The sequence below is a fragment of the Onychomys torridus genome, chromosome 13 (assembly GCF_903995425.1).
Source record: "Onychomys torridus chromosome 13, mOncTor1.1, whole genome shotgun sequence".
NCBI lineage: Eukaryota > Metazoa > Chordata > Mammalia > Rodentia > Cricetidae > Onychomys > Onychomys torridus.
The window spans coordinates 33,521,524-33,538,418 of NC_050455.1; the positions used below are offsets into that span (position 1 = coordinate 33,521,524).

The following is a 16,895-nucleotide window of genomic DNA, read 5'->3' on the forward strand; positions in this document are numbered from 1 at the left end:
GGGTTTTTCTAAGGCACGTATGTGTTTCTCCTCAAAACTCATTCTAGCTTTATTCCCGAGCTATAAGATACAGTTTAAATCCTCCCCTACCCCCAGGTTAGCCATTTAAAAAGATTTATTCCTTGTCCTCTGAATGTGATTGTTTCTAAAATTTGACTCACATTCTGCCTACCCAAACATCCCCTCCTCTCTCGTGTGAGTTCAGACCCCAGCTCGGTGCATCTCTGTATTAGTTCCTTCTGTCTGTTGTGACAGAACAAACGCCTGTCAGAAACAACTTGGTGGAGGGAGATTGACTTCGGCGTTCACTGTCAGAGCCTCAGTCCAGCATGGGTCAGGTGTAGCGGGGCAGCATGGTCCCTGGTGTCTCCGGCGGTGGCAATGCTTATTCCTACGGACCTAGAGGCTCAGAGCATGGGTGGGCCCAGGGGCTGCTCCAACCTGTTCTTACCATCAGATCTCCCTCCTGCAGGCTCCACAGCCTCTCACATAGCACCAGGAGATGGAGGCCAAGTCGAAGCATGAGCCTGTTGTGGACATCCCACATTTACACGCAACAGCGTCTGAACCTTTCCTCTGAAGTTCTGTTGCCAGTTAGCGTTGAAGGGGGGAGTTTCTCTGTAAAGTGACATTCAGAATGGGTGATTTTTCATTCCTCCTTATTTAAAATTCTGTTCTGCTGGTCAGCTCTAGCCCATAATGGTCTCTTGAGCCTATTCAGCAGCTGTTCTTTACCATCAGGGCTTTCATATACGGATAGTCCGCTGTTAGCTCTTCATCCTACACTCATTATACCTGACCCCTGAGATACGTTCTGCTTTAGCCTGTTTATCTGAAAGCCCGGCTACTTCAGACCAGTCATTTAACCGCTCAGATGTACTAAGGAGAGTCACTTTCAAGAACTTCATGGCCAGAAGCCACATCTTGGAGTTCAGAAAAGCGGCAGAAATTTGTGTGATGTTTTTGCGGTGGTCCCTTTGATGCAGTGATATTTATTACCCAGTTTTAGTTTGGATGTAGCTTATTAGTGAAGAAAACATTACAGTTCCTAAAAGCCCCTGGTGTGGGGTCTGGGGTTTAGCTCAGTGTGCACAGTACCTGCTGCCCAAGCAGGAGAACTCGGTTTGCATTGGCCGTAAGCCCTGAGTTTCTGTTGTGTGCGGGCAGTGCCATTATGGACCTGCTGGTAATGTCAGTTCAAGCCACAAAATCCCGTCATCCGCAGGAAAACAGGTGCAGCCAGAGGTTAGCCCTATTAAGTCAGACCCAGAAAGACAAGTACATTCCCTCTTCTTTCGGGACCCCAGACATCGTGTTGAAACGTTCAGTCATGTATATATGCAGGACACGAACAAAGCAAGATTCGGGGAAGGACTGGAAAAACCAGAGGGGCTAGGGGAGAAAAAGGAAGATTCAGGCCATGAGCGTGGTCAAGAACGCTCATCTAGACGCCTTTAAGAAGGCTGCCGTGGGCTAGGGAGAAGTTCCGTAGGTGAGAGCACTTGTGCTCCAGCACAAAGGCCTGACTTTAGCACCCATCTAAAAGGCTGTGCCTGCACTTGTAACCGCAGTGCTGTGGGAGGGAAAGACGGCTCACCGGCTCGCTGACCTGGGCAGTGGCCCCTTGTGCAGGTGGCCTTCCCTTCAGTACCGAGGCAAACCTTGGTTTTCAATTGGTTTCTAAATGATTGCCTTTGCCATGCAGAGGTAAAAGTTTGGGGAGTTGGCTGGAATGTTAGTGTTGAGTTTGCTTGAGTTGACTTACAGCTGAGGTGTAGCTTAAACAGCAGAATTGATTTCCTAGCAGATCTGGAACCTACAGAGCCAAGATTAGGGCTCCAGCTAATTGAATTTCATTGCAGACTCTCTTCCTGGCTTGTAGGAATCCAGTCTCCAGCTATGTGCCCACATGGGCGTTCCTGGGTGTGTTTGGGTATTGTCCAGAGAGTGGTTGGGGTCTTTTCTTAACCAGGATCAGGATCATACTGTAAAGAACCTCCTTTAGGGGTTGGGGATTTAGCTCGGTGGTAGAGCGCTTTCTTAGCAAGTGCATGGCCCTGGGTTCGATCCCCAGCTCCATACACACACACACACACACACACACACACACACACACACACACACACAAACCCTTTAACCCTTATAACTCCAGACTCCCTTCCTCCATACAGTCACATGGTTTCAACCAAGGATTTGGGGGAGAATTTGGTTTGTTTGTTTTTGGGTTTTTTTTTCCCCTGTTGTTGTTTTGGGGGTGGTGGTGGTGTTTTGAGACAGAGTTTCTTGTGTAGCGCTGGCCGTCCTGGAACTCACTCTATAGACCAGTCTGGCCTCGAATTTACAGAGATCCACCTGCCTTTGTCTCTGACTGCTGGGATTAAAGGCTTGCCATCAACCTAGGGATCTTGAAGGCTGACTTCCTGCAGGTGCCTTTCTGAGTGTGTTTAAACTGAGTGCTAGAGCTGCAGTGAGTCCTTTTGCCCTTAGGTGGCACTGCAGTGTAATGGAGCACCACTGTCTAAAAGTGGACTGCCAGTTAAGTCTTGGCTGATAGCCAGAGTGTTAGCCATCCTGTGCCTACAGTTTACTCCATTTGATCTGTTTGATTTTTGCTTGTATTAGCATAAGGAGGGGCTTCTTCCTAATTTCTTAGCTACAGATTAGATTTAGGCTGAGATCTTTGTTTGGTTTGGTTTTGACACAGGCTCTCAATTATGTAACTGGCTGCCCTTGAATTCATATCATTAAAATCAAATATTTTATCCACATTTATTTCCAGGTCTTCGAGGAAACTGGTTTTGATATAAAAGACTATATTTGTAAAGATGATTACATTGAACTTCGAATCAATGACCAGCTTGCTCGTTTGTATATCATTCCAGGAGTTCCAAAAGACACAAAATTTAACCCCAAAACCAGAAGAGAAATTAGGGTATGTATGAGTTAAGAATATTTGTGGGTTGCTGAACAGACTCTCGGTTGAATGAAGCAGGGGGTTTATTTTAGCTACTCCTTGCTGGTAATCAACTAAACGCAATTGTTTTGTTTCAGAACATTGAGTGGTTCTCCATTGAGAAATTGCCCTGTCATAGAAATGATATGACTCCCAAGTCCAAGCTTGGCTTGGCACCGAATAAGTTTTTTATGGCCATTCCCTTTATCAGGTATGTTCATTTCTTAAACTGTGGAACTGTCCTTGATGCTGCTGTTTCAGGTTTATTTGTGTTTGTTTTTAATGAACTGATGATGTTTCCACAGACCACTAAGAGACTGGCTGTCTCGAAGATTTGGAGATTCCTCAGACAGTGACAACGGTTTTTCTTCAACTGGTAGCACACCAGCTAAACCCACTGTGGAAAAATTGAGGTAAAGAGATGTCCTTGTGGGATTGTGGCTTTCTGGGGTTTTCAGTACAGCACCGTTTGCTTCTTGAGTCAGGGGTTTGAGGGCACCTAGAAGCTCTGTGCCGCCTCTGGTTTTGTGTCGTAAGAAAGTCTTTAGAATTTTCTGCTGCCAGGCTGTTTAATTCCAGCACTCAGGAGGCAGAGGTAGGCAGATCTCTGAGGCCAGCCTGCTCTACAGAGTGAGATCCAGGACAGCCAGGGCTGTTACACAGAGAAACCCTGTCTTGGGGGGAAAAAAAAAAGTTTCTGCTAAGGTTAGTTGGAGGAAAGATGCTTCGGGTACATTTTAAAATAGTACACTCGAGGATACCAACTTCTTAGAACACTAAGAAAAGGAAAGAATGTGTGCTGAACAGCTAACACCCTGCATTCATGATGATTAAGTTTCTGGAGATGATTGAATGAGGTGTATGGAGGTCTCTGTTGCACAGGAGGTGGGAGGTGCTGATGAATAATTTGTTAAAGTCAGTGACAACTATCTTGACTTTATAAAATTTTATATGCAAATGAATGTGTATGTTCATGTGGGTGAGGGATCACATGTGCACATAAGGAGGTCTGAGGTCAGCCTCTGGTGTCATTGAGCTTTGTCTTTTGATTCACGGTCTCTCACCGGCCTGGAGTTCCCAAGAACATTCCTGCCTGTCTTGCCTCCCCAGCTATAGGATTACAAACACAAATCACCACACTAGGCTTCTGTACGTGGATTGTGGGATCTCATGTTCATACAACAAGTACTTTACCAAATAAGATATCTTCCCCAGCTTGTTATCAGCTGTGTTATGAAGAGGGACTATTAATTACATGGGTGTGAACAATCAATGACATTTGCTGGTTTGGAACTTGGTACAGACCTGGAAAGTAACTTTATTAAATATGCATAATACATAATTCTATTAAGTTTATTTTGTCTGTGTGGGTATGTGTGCACCATGGCTTCTGTGTATAGAGGACAACTTGTGTGTGTGTGGGGGGGTGGGTATGTGTGCACCATGGCTTCTGTGTGTAGAGGACAACTTGTGTCTGTGTGTGGGTGGGTGTGTGTACACCATGGCTTCTATGTATAGAGGACAACTTGTGTGTGGGGGGGGGCAGGTATGTGTGCACCATGGCTTCCGTGTGTAGAGGACAATTTGTGTGTGTGTGTGGGTATGTGTGCACCATGGCTTCCGTGTGTAGAGGACAATTTGCAAATGGCTCTTTTGTACCATGTTGGCCCCTGGGATCAAAGTCAGTCATAATTAGTCTTGGCAGCAAGAATCTTCACCCACGTTTGCTCACTAGACCTAGTATATGTTCTCATAAGCACTTGCTGTAACTTTTTTGCCAGAGTTGTTTTTTGTTTATTGTTTTACTTTTTTTTTTCTAATTTAGTTATCTTTTTATCTAAGATTTTAATCTTAAAAGAAAACAATACGAGTAGATCACCTTTATGGTTAATAAAATTTAAATAAGTACTATTCCATTTTTATTAGTTTAGGAGGAAAAGACATTGGATTAAATGCCTTAGGAATCATTTCTGTCTTCCAAAATTTATAATTGTTACCAAGGCACCATTAATAGTGAACAGTATGGCAGAAATAAGGAAGACAAGAATATAGCCAAGAATATAAATACAGTTACTACCAAGAAGTCATAAATGGAGATAGTGCATCATTGGGAGAGTCTCCACCCGTCTGTGGTATGTATGGCCAGTGTTACTTTCAGTCCCAGGTTTCCGTTCTGGTTAGTAGAGAGAGGTGAGTGGGTGAACTCTAGCTACTTTCTACATTCCCTTTAGAGGCAGTGTTCATTTCAGTCTTGCAGTCTGCGATATGCTGGAGGAAAAAGAATTACGGAATGTATCCAGCATTTTTAAAAATACTTCGAGACAGAATCTCACTTTGTAGCCCAGACTGTTCTAGAACTGAACCATGTAGCACACACTGGCCCCAAAGACAAAGCAGTCCTCCTTCTTCTGCCTCTTGAGTGTTTTAATTACAGCCTAGAGCCACCAGATCCAGCTTCATAGGTTTTAAATGGAAAAAAAGGGGGAAGGGTTCCGAAAGGAATCTGATAATCTTCTTAGAATGTTGTTCTTTAGAACAGTGTTTATGTGCAGGTATGGGGTACTGTAGGATGAAGTTCTTTAGATCAGTGTTTATGTACAGTAGCAATTTTCAAAATGAAATATTCTTTAGAGGAGTGTGTGTGTGTGTGTGTGTGTGTGTGTGTCTGTGTGTGTGTGTGTGTGTCTGTGTGTGTGTATGTCTGTGTGTGTGTGTGTAAGTGTAAGCAGGCAGGCAGGCAGGCAAGCCTGTAGAGGTCGGAGGACAATCTTTTGGAGTCAGTTCTCTCCTTCCATCCATGGGTTCCAAAGCTTGAACTCGGACCATTGGGCCTGCACAGCACATGATGCTACCTGCTGAGCCAGTCCCCACTCCTCAAATCAAGCATCTAGCAGAAAACAGCCCAAAGATGAACTGATTTGCTGCATACATGCTTGGGGTTGTAGGAAAACAGACAGCCTTTGCATTCAGGAACTAAGCCGTGAGAGTCGAAGCTACATAGTATGTATTATAAGCCTTCAGCATGTCAGTCTCATGTGTAAGCAGAGGTCTTTCACATGTGTTCTTGGTGTTCCTGGCTTGATGGCATGTTGTGTGTTGCCTGTTCAAAACCAAGGCTGTGTAGAAGTTGGGTAATGGAACAGTCCATAACACTTCAGATTCAGTACATATCGGACTTTACATTAACTTCTGGGTTTTGCACATTTGGACATGTTTACCATTGCAGGATTTTGCAGCTCTCATGGTTTAGGGAGCTGTTTCTAGAAAGTAACCAAATTTCTCAGCTCTCATCACTGGTAGTATCTGTAACCAACCTATTTGATGAGATCCCTTCCTGAGATGTCTAGAAAGAATGTGTTGTCTATCTTATTAAAAAGAAAAATCCAGATACGTTGTTTTTTGTTTTTTTGTTGTTGTTGTTGGGGTTTTTTGTTTGTTTGGTTGGTTGGTTGGTTGGTTTTTTTTTTTGTTTGTTTGTTTTGTTTTGTTTTGTTTTGTTTTTTTGCTTCGACTAAAATTTACAAAGACCTGTCTTTTACATTTAAAGAATATAGCGACTTTAGGGAGAGGATGGTATGAATAATCAGAAAAGCCTGGGGTGAAAATGGCAGATTGTTAATGTAAGAGATCTTTATTAACACCGTCACTTATCTAAAAGGCTGGGGAGTCCAGCTGGCAAAGCCCGTCAGCATTTGTGCTTTAAGCTGGGCGTGCTGGTGCATGACTTTAACCCAGAAGGAAGAGGCAGGCGGATCTCCGAGTTTGATAACCTGGTCTACAGAGCGAGTTCCAGGATAGCCAGAGAAACCAAAGAAAGGTGCAAAGCTAAACAGAAATCCTGTCTCGAAAAACAACAACAAAAAGTAGAATATGTAGTTGGTAGGTTAAACTGTCAAGGCTTTCGGAGAACTGCAAGTGAAAAATCTAATTTTTCAAACCTTGGTGTAGTCGAACAAAGTTCCGCCACAGCCAGCAGCTGTTTCCCGAAGGTTCTCCAAGTGACCAGTGGGTAAAGCACAGGCAGCCTCTGCAGCAGAAGCCGCACAGCAACCATACGGAAGCCTCGCCAGACCCTTCCAAAGCAAAGGTGAGTGAGTCACATTGAAAGTCTTTCAGATGCTTTGATCATTCGGCTTCGAAATCGTTCTCAGGTGAGGAGTTATGTGTAGCAGTTAGAGCCCTCGGTTGTTGAACAGTTGCCCATGTCCCAGCTTGTGACTTGAACAGACCTGAGACTCATTATCCTTCATAGCCTTGGACTAAATCCAACCTAGTAAATAATGGGATATGCAACTTGAGCCTTCTTACGTATGCCGCCAGTGAAAGGCTTGGAAGAAGACAATTTCTGAGTTAAGATGAATAGGACCTTGTGGTGGTATTGTGTTCCCCGAAATACTGTGCACCCTACTAAACAATTAAGTCAGAGTCAGAACAGCCACAATATTAAACATAGAGGATAGGCAGTGGTAGCACATGCGTTTAATCCTAGCATTCCAGAGGCAGAGATCCATCTGTTCAAGGATACAGCCAAGCGTGGTGACACACGCCTTTAATCCCAGGGAGTGATGGTAGAAAGCAGAAAGGTATATAAGGGGTGAAGACCAGAAACTAGGAGCATTTGGCTGGTTAAGCACAGTTCAGCTGAGATCCATTTGGATGAGGACACAGAAGCTTCTAGTCTGAGGAAACAGGATCAGCTGAGAAACTGTCAAGGTGAGGAAGCTGTGGCTTATTCTGCTTTTCTGATCTTCCAGCGTTCACCCCAATAACTGGCCTCAGGTTTGGTTTTATTAATAAGACCTTTTAAGATTCATGCTACAGGATCTATTGTTTATAGGGAAAAGTAAGAGTGTGTTATATTGTTTTCACTATCATATACAGTATGTGATTATGCCACAGTTTACCTGTTGTGCACTTGATGCCCATATTGTTGTTTCCAGATTGTTACCTCAAGAACAGTAGCCTCCAAAAAATTCTGTAAAGGCCAAGCCCTTTCTAAAACACTTGGCCCAGACACTTCTCTAAAGAAGTTCAGGTGGCCATGAAGTACAGAAAAGACTCAGCAGTGTTTACCATTGGGGAAATAGAGATCGGCCATGCCTCAGGATGGCTGGCTGTGATAATAAAAACCCAACAGAAGAGAAAATCAGTGGTGTTGGGGAGGGTGTGAAGATCCAGGGCCCTTGCGTGTGTTCTTGGCAATGTGAAAAAGGACAGCCCGGTGGCTGCCCACAAGTTAGATGTGAGTTTATCACGTGACTCCACGACCCCACACCATATATAGCACATATAATATAACAGATAACCAAAAATAGCTTTAACAGATGGCGGCATGCTAGTGCTAATCACAGCATCATTCATTCACAGCACATGGACGGATGAACAAACTTGGTGTGTTCATGCACTGGGCTGTCTTTAGCCCCTAGTGAATACATTTTGAGACATCTGAGTATAGGTGACCCTTGAAGACAATGGCAACGTGACATAAAGCAGGGGAAAGGGGGAAATTGCATGGCTCTATGATAGGTGACTAGCATAGGCAAATTCACAGCCACACGAGGTGTGCTAAGTAGTGACTATGGCTGTAAGTAGTGGAGACTGCAGGAGTTACTTTTACCGGCGGTGGCAGGATTTGTTACTTTTACCTGGCGGTGGTGGTGGCACACTCCCTTAATCCCAGCACTTAAGAGGCAGAGGGAGATGCATCTCTGAGTGAGAGGTATAAAGGGCATTCCAAGACAGTCAGAGGTGTTACACAAAGAGAAAAAAAAAAGTTGTTACTGTTTGTTGGCAACAGTTTCTGTTTTAAAGAATTAAAATGTTTGGAAAGTGGGCTGGGTCTGGTAGCACAGGCTCTCCCACGTTGGCACAAGATCTTAGATCCCCAGAATTCCCCAGGAGAAACATAGCAGCAGCAGAGCCACTGGTGTGGGACAGAGTGAGTGTTGCTGGTGTTGACAAACATTCCATCTACTGCCACTGAGGTACACATCCTAAAGGATGGCACGGAAAGGAAATCCTGCCAAGAGAAAAATGAAGCTCTGTTGAAAGTGTTTCGGCATGAGATCCACCATCTGTCCATTTCAGTTAAGTTACTGTTGGCCAGTTATTTCAGCAGCTACCTAGTGTTTAAGTGAGAGGGTGGAATGAAGAGAAACATTTTTATAAGTAATAGTTACCTTCATTATTCACAGTTCTCTCAAATAGCTGTTTTTCAAGATCTGAAGTAGAAATTGATATTTGAAAAGATTGTGTCTAAACTTAAGACTAAAGGCCCAAATTTTTAAAACACTAATGTTCATTATTTTGTAAAAGATTATTCTCTCAGTGGCACTGATTTGTTTATTATAATTTTCTGGTAACTGCTTGTGCCTACTGCTTAATTTATACTATTAATAGCTGTGTGGGCCAGCAAGATGACTTAGTGTGAAGATACTCTGTGCACTGGCCTCACGACCTTCGTGTGGCCCTGGAACCCATGTAAAGGTGAAAGGAGAAAGCTGGGTCTGCAAAGATGTTCTCTGACCATCACCCACATTGACTCACAGCCCCATACACATGCACAGTGTTAAATAAGCTGAAAAGAGAAAAGCAGGCTGGCCCGTGTGCCCTGGCCTGCCTTCCCAGCGCAATCTCTGGCGGTCCACAGGGACTTTAGGGCTTGTTCTGCCTCCGCTTCTTTCCTTTATCTTCATGCTGGAGTTGTTTCTGGGTCCTTATGCTCTGTATGAGCTTTACCCCTGACCTGTACCCTGCCATATTCATGCATTATAAACAGTTTATAAGCAGACATGGATAAAGCAAGAGGTGTGGAAAGGACCTAGGGAATGATGCATTTGCTGTTTGCTGTTTCAGAGGAGATGTTCCTTTGCAAAGCAATCTTCTAAGAAAATAAATTCATACAGCAGTGTATAAATGTTTGGATGGTGCCTTATGAACTCTATTCAATTGAGAAAAACAGTCATAGAGGGATATTCATGTTGTTATACTTAGATTTACATGTTCTTTTTCCTGGAAAAACAGAATCAAAATATGAGAGGGAATGGCAGAAAACAGTATCAAGATTCACCTAATCAAAAGAAGAGAACAAACGGAGTTCACAGTCAACCAGCAAAGCAGCAGAATCCCTTGATGGTAAGAGTTCTGGGCTCAAGTACTTGGGAGGTAGCTCTCATCTTAAGAATGGAGCAAGTGTTGTTTAGACACAGTAACGTTGATTTAGTTCTTATTTTCATTTGATTAATTTTAATGATTGGTTTTTAATAAAATTAAATTCTTCACCATTGCCTTCATGAACTAAAACCTAAAACACCCGTTGGCCATTCTTAACTGCAGGCATGGAGTAGTTAATTGGGTACACTTGTACTTTTTGCCTTGTGTGGTTTTTTAACGTTTCTTTTAAAGCCTTGAAAACAACTCTGTAGTAAAAACAAGCAATCTCTTTTTCTGAAAACCCTTTGTTCAGGGGCCTGGAGGAATGACTCCATGGTTAAGGGCATCTGCTCTTCTCCAGAGGCTGCAAGTCCAGTTCCCTGACCCAGATTTGATCTCCAGCTCCTAGAGGTCTGATCCTGGCTCCTGGCTTCCCTCCGTATTCACATACACTTTTTTCTTTTTGCTTTTTTTGGGCTGGGGATCGAACCCAGGGCTCACATACACCTTTTAAGGGATGTTAATTAAATCTGTATATTTTTAGTAGATTTCATAAGGATGTAGATATTTATGGGGTGCCATATGTCTCAATATATGGGTACGTTGTATAATGTTTATGGTGAAAATAATTCAGCCTGGCGTGCTGGCAAAATGCTTAGGAGGCTGAGGCCAGAGGAGCTCAGGCTCCAGGCCTGGGCTACTTTGAGGCCAACCTGGGGCAGAAGGAAACAGTGATCGCCGTTCCTTTCTGGCGGCTGTTTGAACTGTGGTTCACATTGTTGTTGTTCATAGTCGTGCTACTGTGCACTAGCACATCAAGCTTGCTTAACCCATCTGGCTGGAACTTAGCCATTGAGCAGCCCCTTCCGTCCTTCTCTCTGCCCTGCCGCCAGCTCTATACCCACCATGCCACTCAGTTTCCTTCCATGAGGTCATCTCGTGTTGTAATCCATTGTTACATTGCAGTTCAAAATTTGGGAGAATTTTTATTTCTACAAGAGAGTTGTCTCTATTGAACTTTTCTGTTAGTGTATGTTGGATTTTCTGTTTGTTGTTTCATTTGTCTGCTGTGTCTTTAAAAAAATGAGTTGTGCTGGGCGGTGGTGGCACACACCTTTAACCCCAGCACTCGGGAGGCAGAGGCAGGTGGATCTCTGAATTCTAGGACAGTCAGGGATACACAGAGAAACTATCTTGAAAAAAAAAAAGTGAGTTATATTAGTAACTTCAAGCTTTAAAGCTTTAAGGAAGTGGGAGACACCATTAACTTTAGTGTTAGGGTTAACTATGGTTGTGATAAAACATCATGACCAAGGCAACTTGGGAAAGAAAGGGGTTTATTTCATTCATGGTTCCAAATCAACAGCTCATCATCAAAGGAAGCTGGGACTGGAGTTAGGAGGCAGGAGCTGAATTAGAGGCCATAGAGGGGTGCTGCTTACTGACTTGCTTTTGATTTTCATAGCCTGCCCAGCCCTGGACCACCAGCCCACAGTGACCTGGGCCCTCCCCCATTGATCACTGATTAAGAAATGCCTACAAGCTGGATCTTACATGCAGAGACGTTTTCTTAATTGAGGTTCCCTCCGTTCCGGATGACTTTAGTTTGTGTTAAGTTGACATAAAACTACCCAGCACACTGTGTCCCAAGGATTACTTTACCTGGGTGTACTAATTGCACCAATAAATTAAGGGTATGGTTATTGCCAGACTTCTCACGTTTTTATTTTGTTTATTCCAGTGAAAGTGTTACCAAAAACAAGATATTACAATAGATATTCAAAAGGCTTCTAATGCAGTTGAACATACTTTTCTCACAAAGGTTAGAAAAATGCTTTCTTAGTGATAATGCTATACAGATAGTCTGCTGTTACAAGTTACTGTGTAAATAGAACTCATTAAAAAGTTTTGTTTGGGCCGGGCGGTGGTGGCACACGCCTTTAATCCCTGCACTCGGGAGGCAGAGCCAAGCGGATCTCTGTGAGTTCGAGGCCAGCCTGGGCTACAGAGTGAGATCCAGGAAAGGTGCAGAGTTACACAAAGAAACCTTGTCTCAGAAAAACAAAACAAAACAAAAAAGTTGTGTTTGTTTTTGAGAAATTGGATGTGTCAGATTTGTTTTGAAAATTTTGAGTGGATTTTTTAAAAAGCTTCAGTGCCCTAGTATTTATTTGGTCTTTCTTGTCCTCTTTTGTGCATTATACTATGGAAATGTTAAAGGGTGAGGAAGGCCTGGAGTCAGCAAATGGACAGGATATAAAGTGGTGTTTTTCTAGTTCTAACTCACAGATTTTGGTGGTAGCTTAGTAATTACAAACATTCCATAGTGAGAGTGGAAATCCCGCATCAAGCTCTACAGCTCCTTGAGTGGCTACTTGAACTGTACAAAGGTTCATTGAGTTATATCATCTAGTTAATTTCGGTGAGTTCTTTAAATTTGGAAGCTTTTTAATAATAAAGTTTTAAAACATTTTTAAATTCCTAAAGGGAAAAAATACAAAGTAGAATTGTCTGTAAGAGAACTGGAAATGGCCGAGCCTGTGAAAAGTGGTCAGCTGTGCAAATCGAAGACTAGGAGTTGTGAGTTCAAGGCCAGCCTGGGCTACATAGTTAAGACACTGTCTCAAATCAACCACCAGCCGTTAAAATGTGATAATGCCGTTCCCCACCAGACAGGCATGGATGAAAAGTTTGAATGCTGAATTACGAGTTACTGAGTACATTGACAAAGCATACGACTTACTACTTGGTTTAACCTTTTACAGAGGTTTTTCCCCATGTCAAAGTTTGAAAGATTGCTTGTTTTTCAAGAAAGAATATAAAGGAGAATATAAATGTAAAAACCTTCCCTTTACTCTTAGTTATAAAAAGAGGAGAAGTAAATAGCTCCGAAATTGATAATAGATGCAGCATTGTATGTCTTTTTGTTTGTTTTTATTTTTACTTTTTTGAGACAGGGTTTCTCTGTGTAGCCCTAATTGTCCTTGAACTCTTTCTGTAGACCAGACTGGCCTCCAACTCACAGACTATCTGCCTGCCTCTGCCTCCCTAGTGCTAAAAGGTTAGAACTCTTGAGGATTGTAGTTCACTGGCAGAGCTATTTGTGCCTTGTGTATGCCAGGCCCTGGGTTGGGTTGTTAGCTCTGGGATAGCAGGAGGGGCTATGGAGCAGTACTGTGGGAAGGTGAAAGGCTGTATGCTGCTCCGGGCGTTGGTGGCTCACACCTTTCATCCCAGCACTCGGGAGGCAGAGCCAGGCGGATCTCTTTGAGTTCGATGCCAGCCTGGGCTACAGAGCAAGTTCCAGGATAGGCTCTACAACTACACAGAGAGACCCTGTCTAGGGGGAGCGGGGGAGGGGGATGGGGGGCGGGCGCTGTATGCTGTAGTGTGCATAGCCCTTAGTTCTGAGTCATGATAGGTAATAAAGTAGGTATATATTCTCCAAATTGTTTAAAAGTTGAGCTCTAAGGAAACCCACTGGGAATGATGATTAGATTCCTGGTTTAATTTTGTTCTTGACATGTATGGTCATGTATCTCTTGGGTTTTAATAAGTAAAAATAACAAGAGACTGCTATATATGTGGTTTTTTAACAGAAATGTGAAAAGAAGCTGCATCCACGAAAACTTCAGGACAACTTTGAGACAGGCAAGCCATTTTCTTTTCTTTCTTTTTTTTTTTTTTTTTTTTTTTTTTTTAATATTTTTGGGTGGGGCTGGGTTCCATCAGTGGTCTTTGTGGTGATGATGGTTACACAGGAAGAGCTGTCTATCTATATGCTGCAGAGATTTCATACATGATACTCTCTCAGTGGAAACTGGCTGGAAGGAATTACTAGTAGGTGAGCCATATAACATTACTTAGTGTTGAACGTACTGTTCCTTTTGTAAATGTTCAGGCCCTGGGTCCACATGAATGGATGTTGTGAACACTGGCTTGTGGGTTAGTAAGAAGTGTGATATGAGGATGCCTCATTCTCTCATTCTGCTTCTGTACGTAGTGAGTTCAACTTTTTAAAGTGTTGCTAAGCACATGGCTTTCATCCAAATGATGCCATTCTCCTTCCTCAGTTAGGGAATGTAGTGTGTCTGATTTGGAAACTGTCCGAGTCACTGTTCTAATGCTGTGAAGAGACACCGTGACCAAAGCAACTCTCTTAAAAGGAAAACATTTCATTGGGGCTTGCTTACATGGCAGCTGGCGGGCAGACAGGGTGCTGGAGAAGTAGCTGAGAGCTTTTCATCCTGATCCACAAACAGCAGCCAGAGAAAGACATTGGCCTGGAGTGGACTTTGTTTTTCTGGAGCTGAGGACCGAACTTGGGGCCTTGTGCTTGTTAGGCAAGCACTCTACCACTGAGCTAAACCCCCAACCCCATGGAGTGGACTTCTGAAACCTCAAACCCACCCTAGCAACACACTTCCTCCCACAAGCTTTCAGACCACCACAGAAACTAATAACGAATGTAGAAAGTTATTTTACTGCTGCTGACATTTGATTAATAGATGTCATTTAAAAGGATACATTGGCTAGAGAGATGGCTCAGCCGTTAAAGGCTAGGCTCACAACCAAAAATATAAAAGGATAATACACTATTGTTCTTAGGTGCTAATTTGAATGGTAAGAAATTTCCTTGTGCCACTGTTATATATTCATCCGAGTCAACCTTTCATATTGAAAACTCCTAAGAAATGAAGAGCACTGGATGCCGGTGGCTTGTGCCTTTCATTCCAGCAGAAGCAGGTGGATCTCTTGAGTTTGTGGCCATCCTGGTCTACAGAGCGATTTCCAAAGCAGCCAGGGCTACCCAGAGAAACCCTGTCTCAGACCAAAAAGAGAAAAAGAAATGAGCATTGTTTTCTTTATTTTTAAATATTTAAAGACAGTTTTCAGATGCAGGTCCACCAGTGATCATTAATGGCAGTCCTGAGGTGGCTAAGTGAATCGCCTCCATGTGTGCTGAGCCAGGAATGGGGTTCAGAGTCACTGCTGCAGTTGCCAGAGTCGGCTTAACCAGTCATTAAAAATGAAAATGAAAGCTGCTTTAAGACGTTCTGGGTCTAGGAAGATAGCTCAGTGGGTAGAAGGACCCTGCGTCTGATCCATGGAATCCAAGCCAGGCGTGGTAGTGCAGATGTATAATCCCAGTGCCCCTGTGGCAAGATGGAAGTCTGTAGTCAGTCATTCTGGCCACGGCCATTGCAAAAGCAAACAAGAGGCCCTATCTCAAAGTGGACGGCACAGACTGACACCTGAGTTGTCATGTGACTTCCACATGTGCACTGGGACATGCCTGTACTCATGCTGTCATGCGGGTGTGCACACACAAGGTTAACAAGAACACAGATGCTTGAGCCTCACTGTGGGAAGTTACCTACCTCTGTCTTAAACATGGGCGCTGGCTAGCATCTCAGTTGGTGTGTGACATTTGTTTCTTTTGGCTTTGGGTACTATATCTAAAAGAAGGGCATCGCTAAGACTAATTGTCTAAGAACTTTGGAGGTTTTCTTTGTGATCTGTTGAGGATCTGGTAAACTTAAACTGTATTTTCCTTGTAATCTTTACAGGTTTCTCCCCCCCCCCCCCCCCCCCCCCCCCAACCTGTGTAATTTTCATGGTATTTTCATATTGACCTCTGTCACTCAGGCACAAATACAAATACAAGAGCTAACAACATGCCCAATTTGAAAGCAAGAGGATATCAAGGCTCTTAAAAGGCAGAGGTTAAAAACCTGCATTAACAAAAATAAGCAGTAATAGATAAAATTCCACTGAATACTGACAGAGGCACTTAAGGATTGAATCAGATTACAGAAAGATAAACATACAGTCTGCCTGAATTTCCCCCTGTGAATAGGTGGAGGGTAGTGTTTGGTAAACTTTCTGACTACTAATTTTGTTTCCTAAGCAGATGCCGTGTATGACTTGCCTTGTTCTGGTGAAGACCCATTGGCAGAACATGTTGAGGGACCCTCTGTGGCATGTAACGGACATTGCAAGTTCCCATTTTCATCCCGGACCTTCCTGAGTTTCAAATTTGACCAAAATGCTATAATGAAAATCTTGGACCTTTGATCGCAGCAAGTGTATTGCAGAAGTCCCATGATCAGAGACCTGTTGCTTTGAGTGGTGTTTCCTCAAGCCTTACCTTTCTCAGGTATCTGAAAGAAATGCAGGGAGGCAGCTTCTGAAGAGATTTTCTCTACAGAAGAGAAGCTAGAAAGAAACACAGATTTGCACTGTAAATGCAGTTAGAACTTTTTCTATGGATCTACCGTTTCAGTGTTTAAAACCAGGTTTTAGTCGCCTTTGTTTTTTGTCTTTTCCTTTTTGAGGGCATTTATTTTATATTCTGATCAAGAAAAGAGCTGTTTTGATTGAGTCATCAACAAGTAGCCAAGTGAATAGGAGTGTTTCATCTCCACATCTTAGTGATTGCAATAAGTTTTCTTACTGAAAATTTTAACAGAAACTTAAACCCCCAGTTATGAGCATTATGAACTGAAACGTGACGTCAGGATTTGCAGGCATTTTGCTCATTTCTCTGCTTCTAACCACCGAGAAGCTAATCCTTCTACTTGGAATTGTGTCAGTTTATTTAGAACCAGCATCTTCCAAACAATATTCATTTGCACAGTGAACTCTTGAGCACTTCATCAGGACAAAGTCCACAGGCTGGAGAGAGGATGAATTGGTGAGAGTTAATGCTGTAATTTCGAGCTGTGGTGTATGCTGTTCCAGAACCTATGAGTGCTGGAGCAGAGAGCATGGAAGGCACTCGCTGGGT

The 16,895-nt window shown here is 43.1% G+C and overlaps 1 protein-coding gene across 1 annotated transcript in view; it reads left to right on the forward strand.

The window, feature by feature from the left end:
* Dcp2 (decapping mRNA 2) overlaps positions 1-16,188 on the forward strand; it is a 41,481-nt gene extending 25,293 nt beyond the window's left edge. The window contains exons 5-11 of the mRNA XM_036205029.1: positions 2,780-2,932; positions 3,052-3,164; positions 3,259-3,366; positions 6,902-7,040; positions 9,977-10,087; positions 13,705-13,756; positions 16,020-16,188. Of these exons, the coding sequence (XP_036060922.1) occupies positions 2,780-2,932; positions 3,052-3,164; positions 3,259-3,366; positions 6,902-7,040; positions 9,977-10,087; positions 13,705-13,756; positions 16,020-16,183 (840 nt within the window). The 3' untranslated portion in view covers positions 16,184-16,188. The remainder of the gene's footprint in view (positions 1-2,779; positions 2,933-3,051; positions 3,165-3,258; positions 3,367-6,901; positions 7,041-9,976; positions 10,088-13,704; positions 13,757-16,019) is intronic.
* The last annotated feature ends 707 nt before the right edge of the window (positions 16,189-16,895 follow it).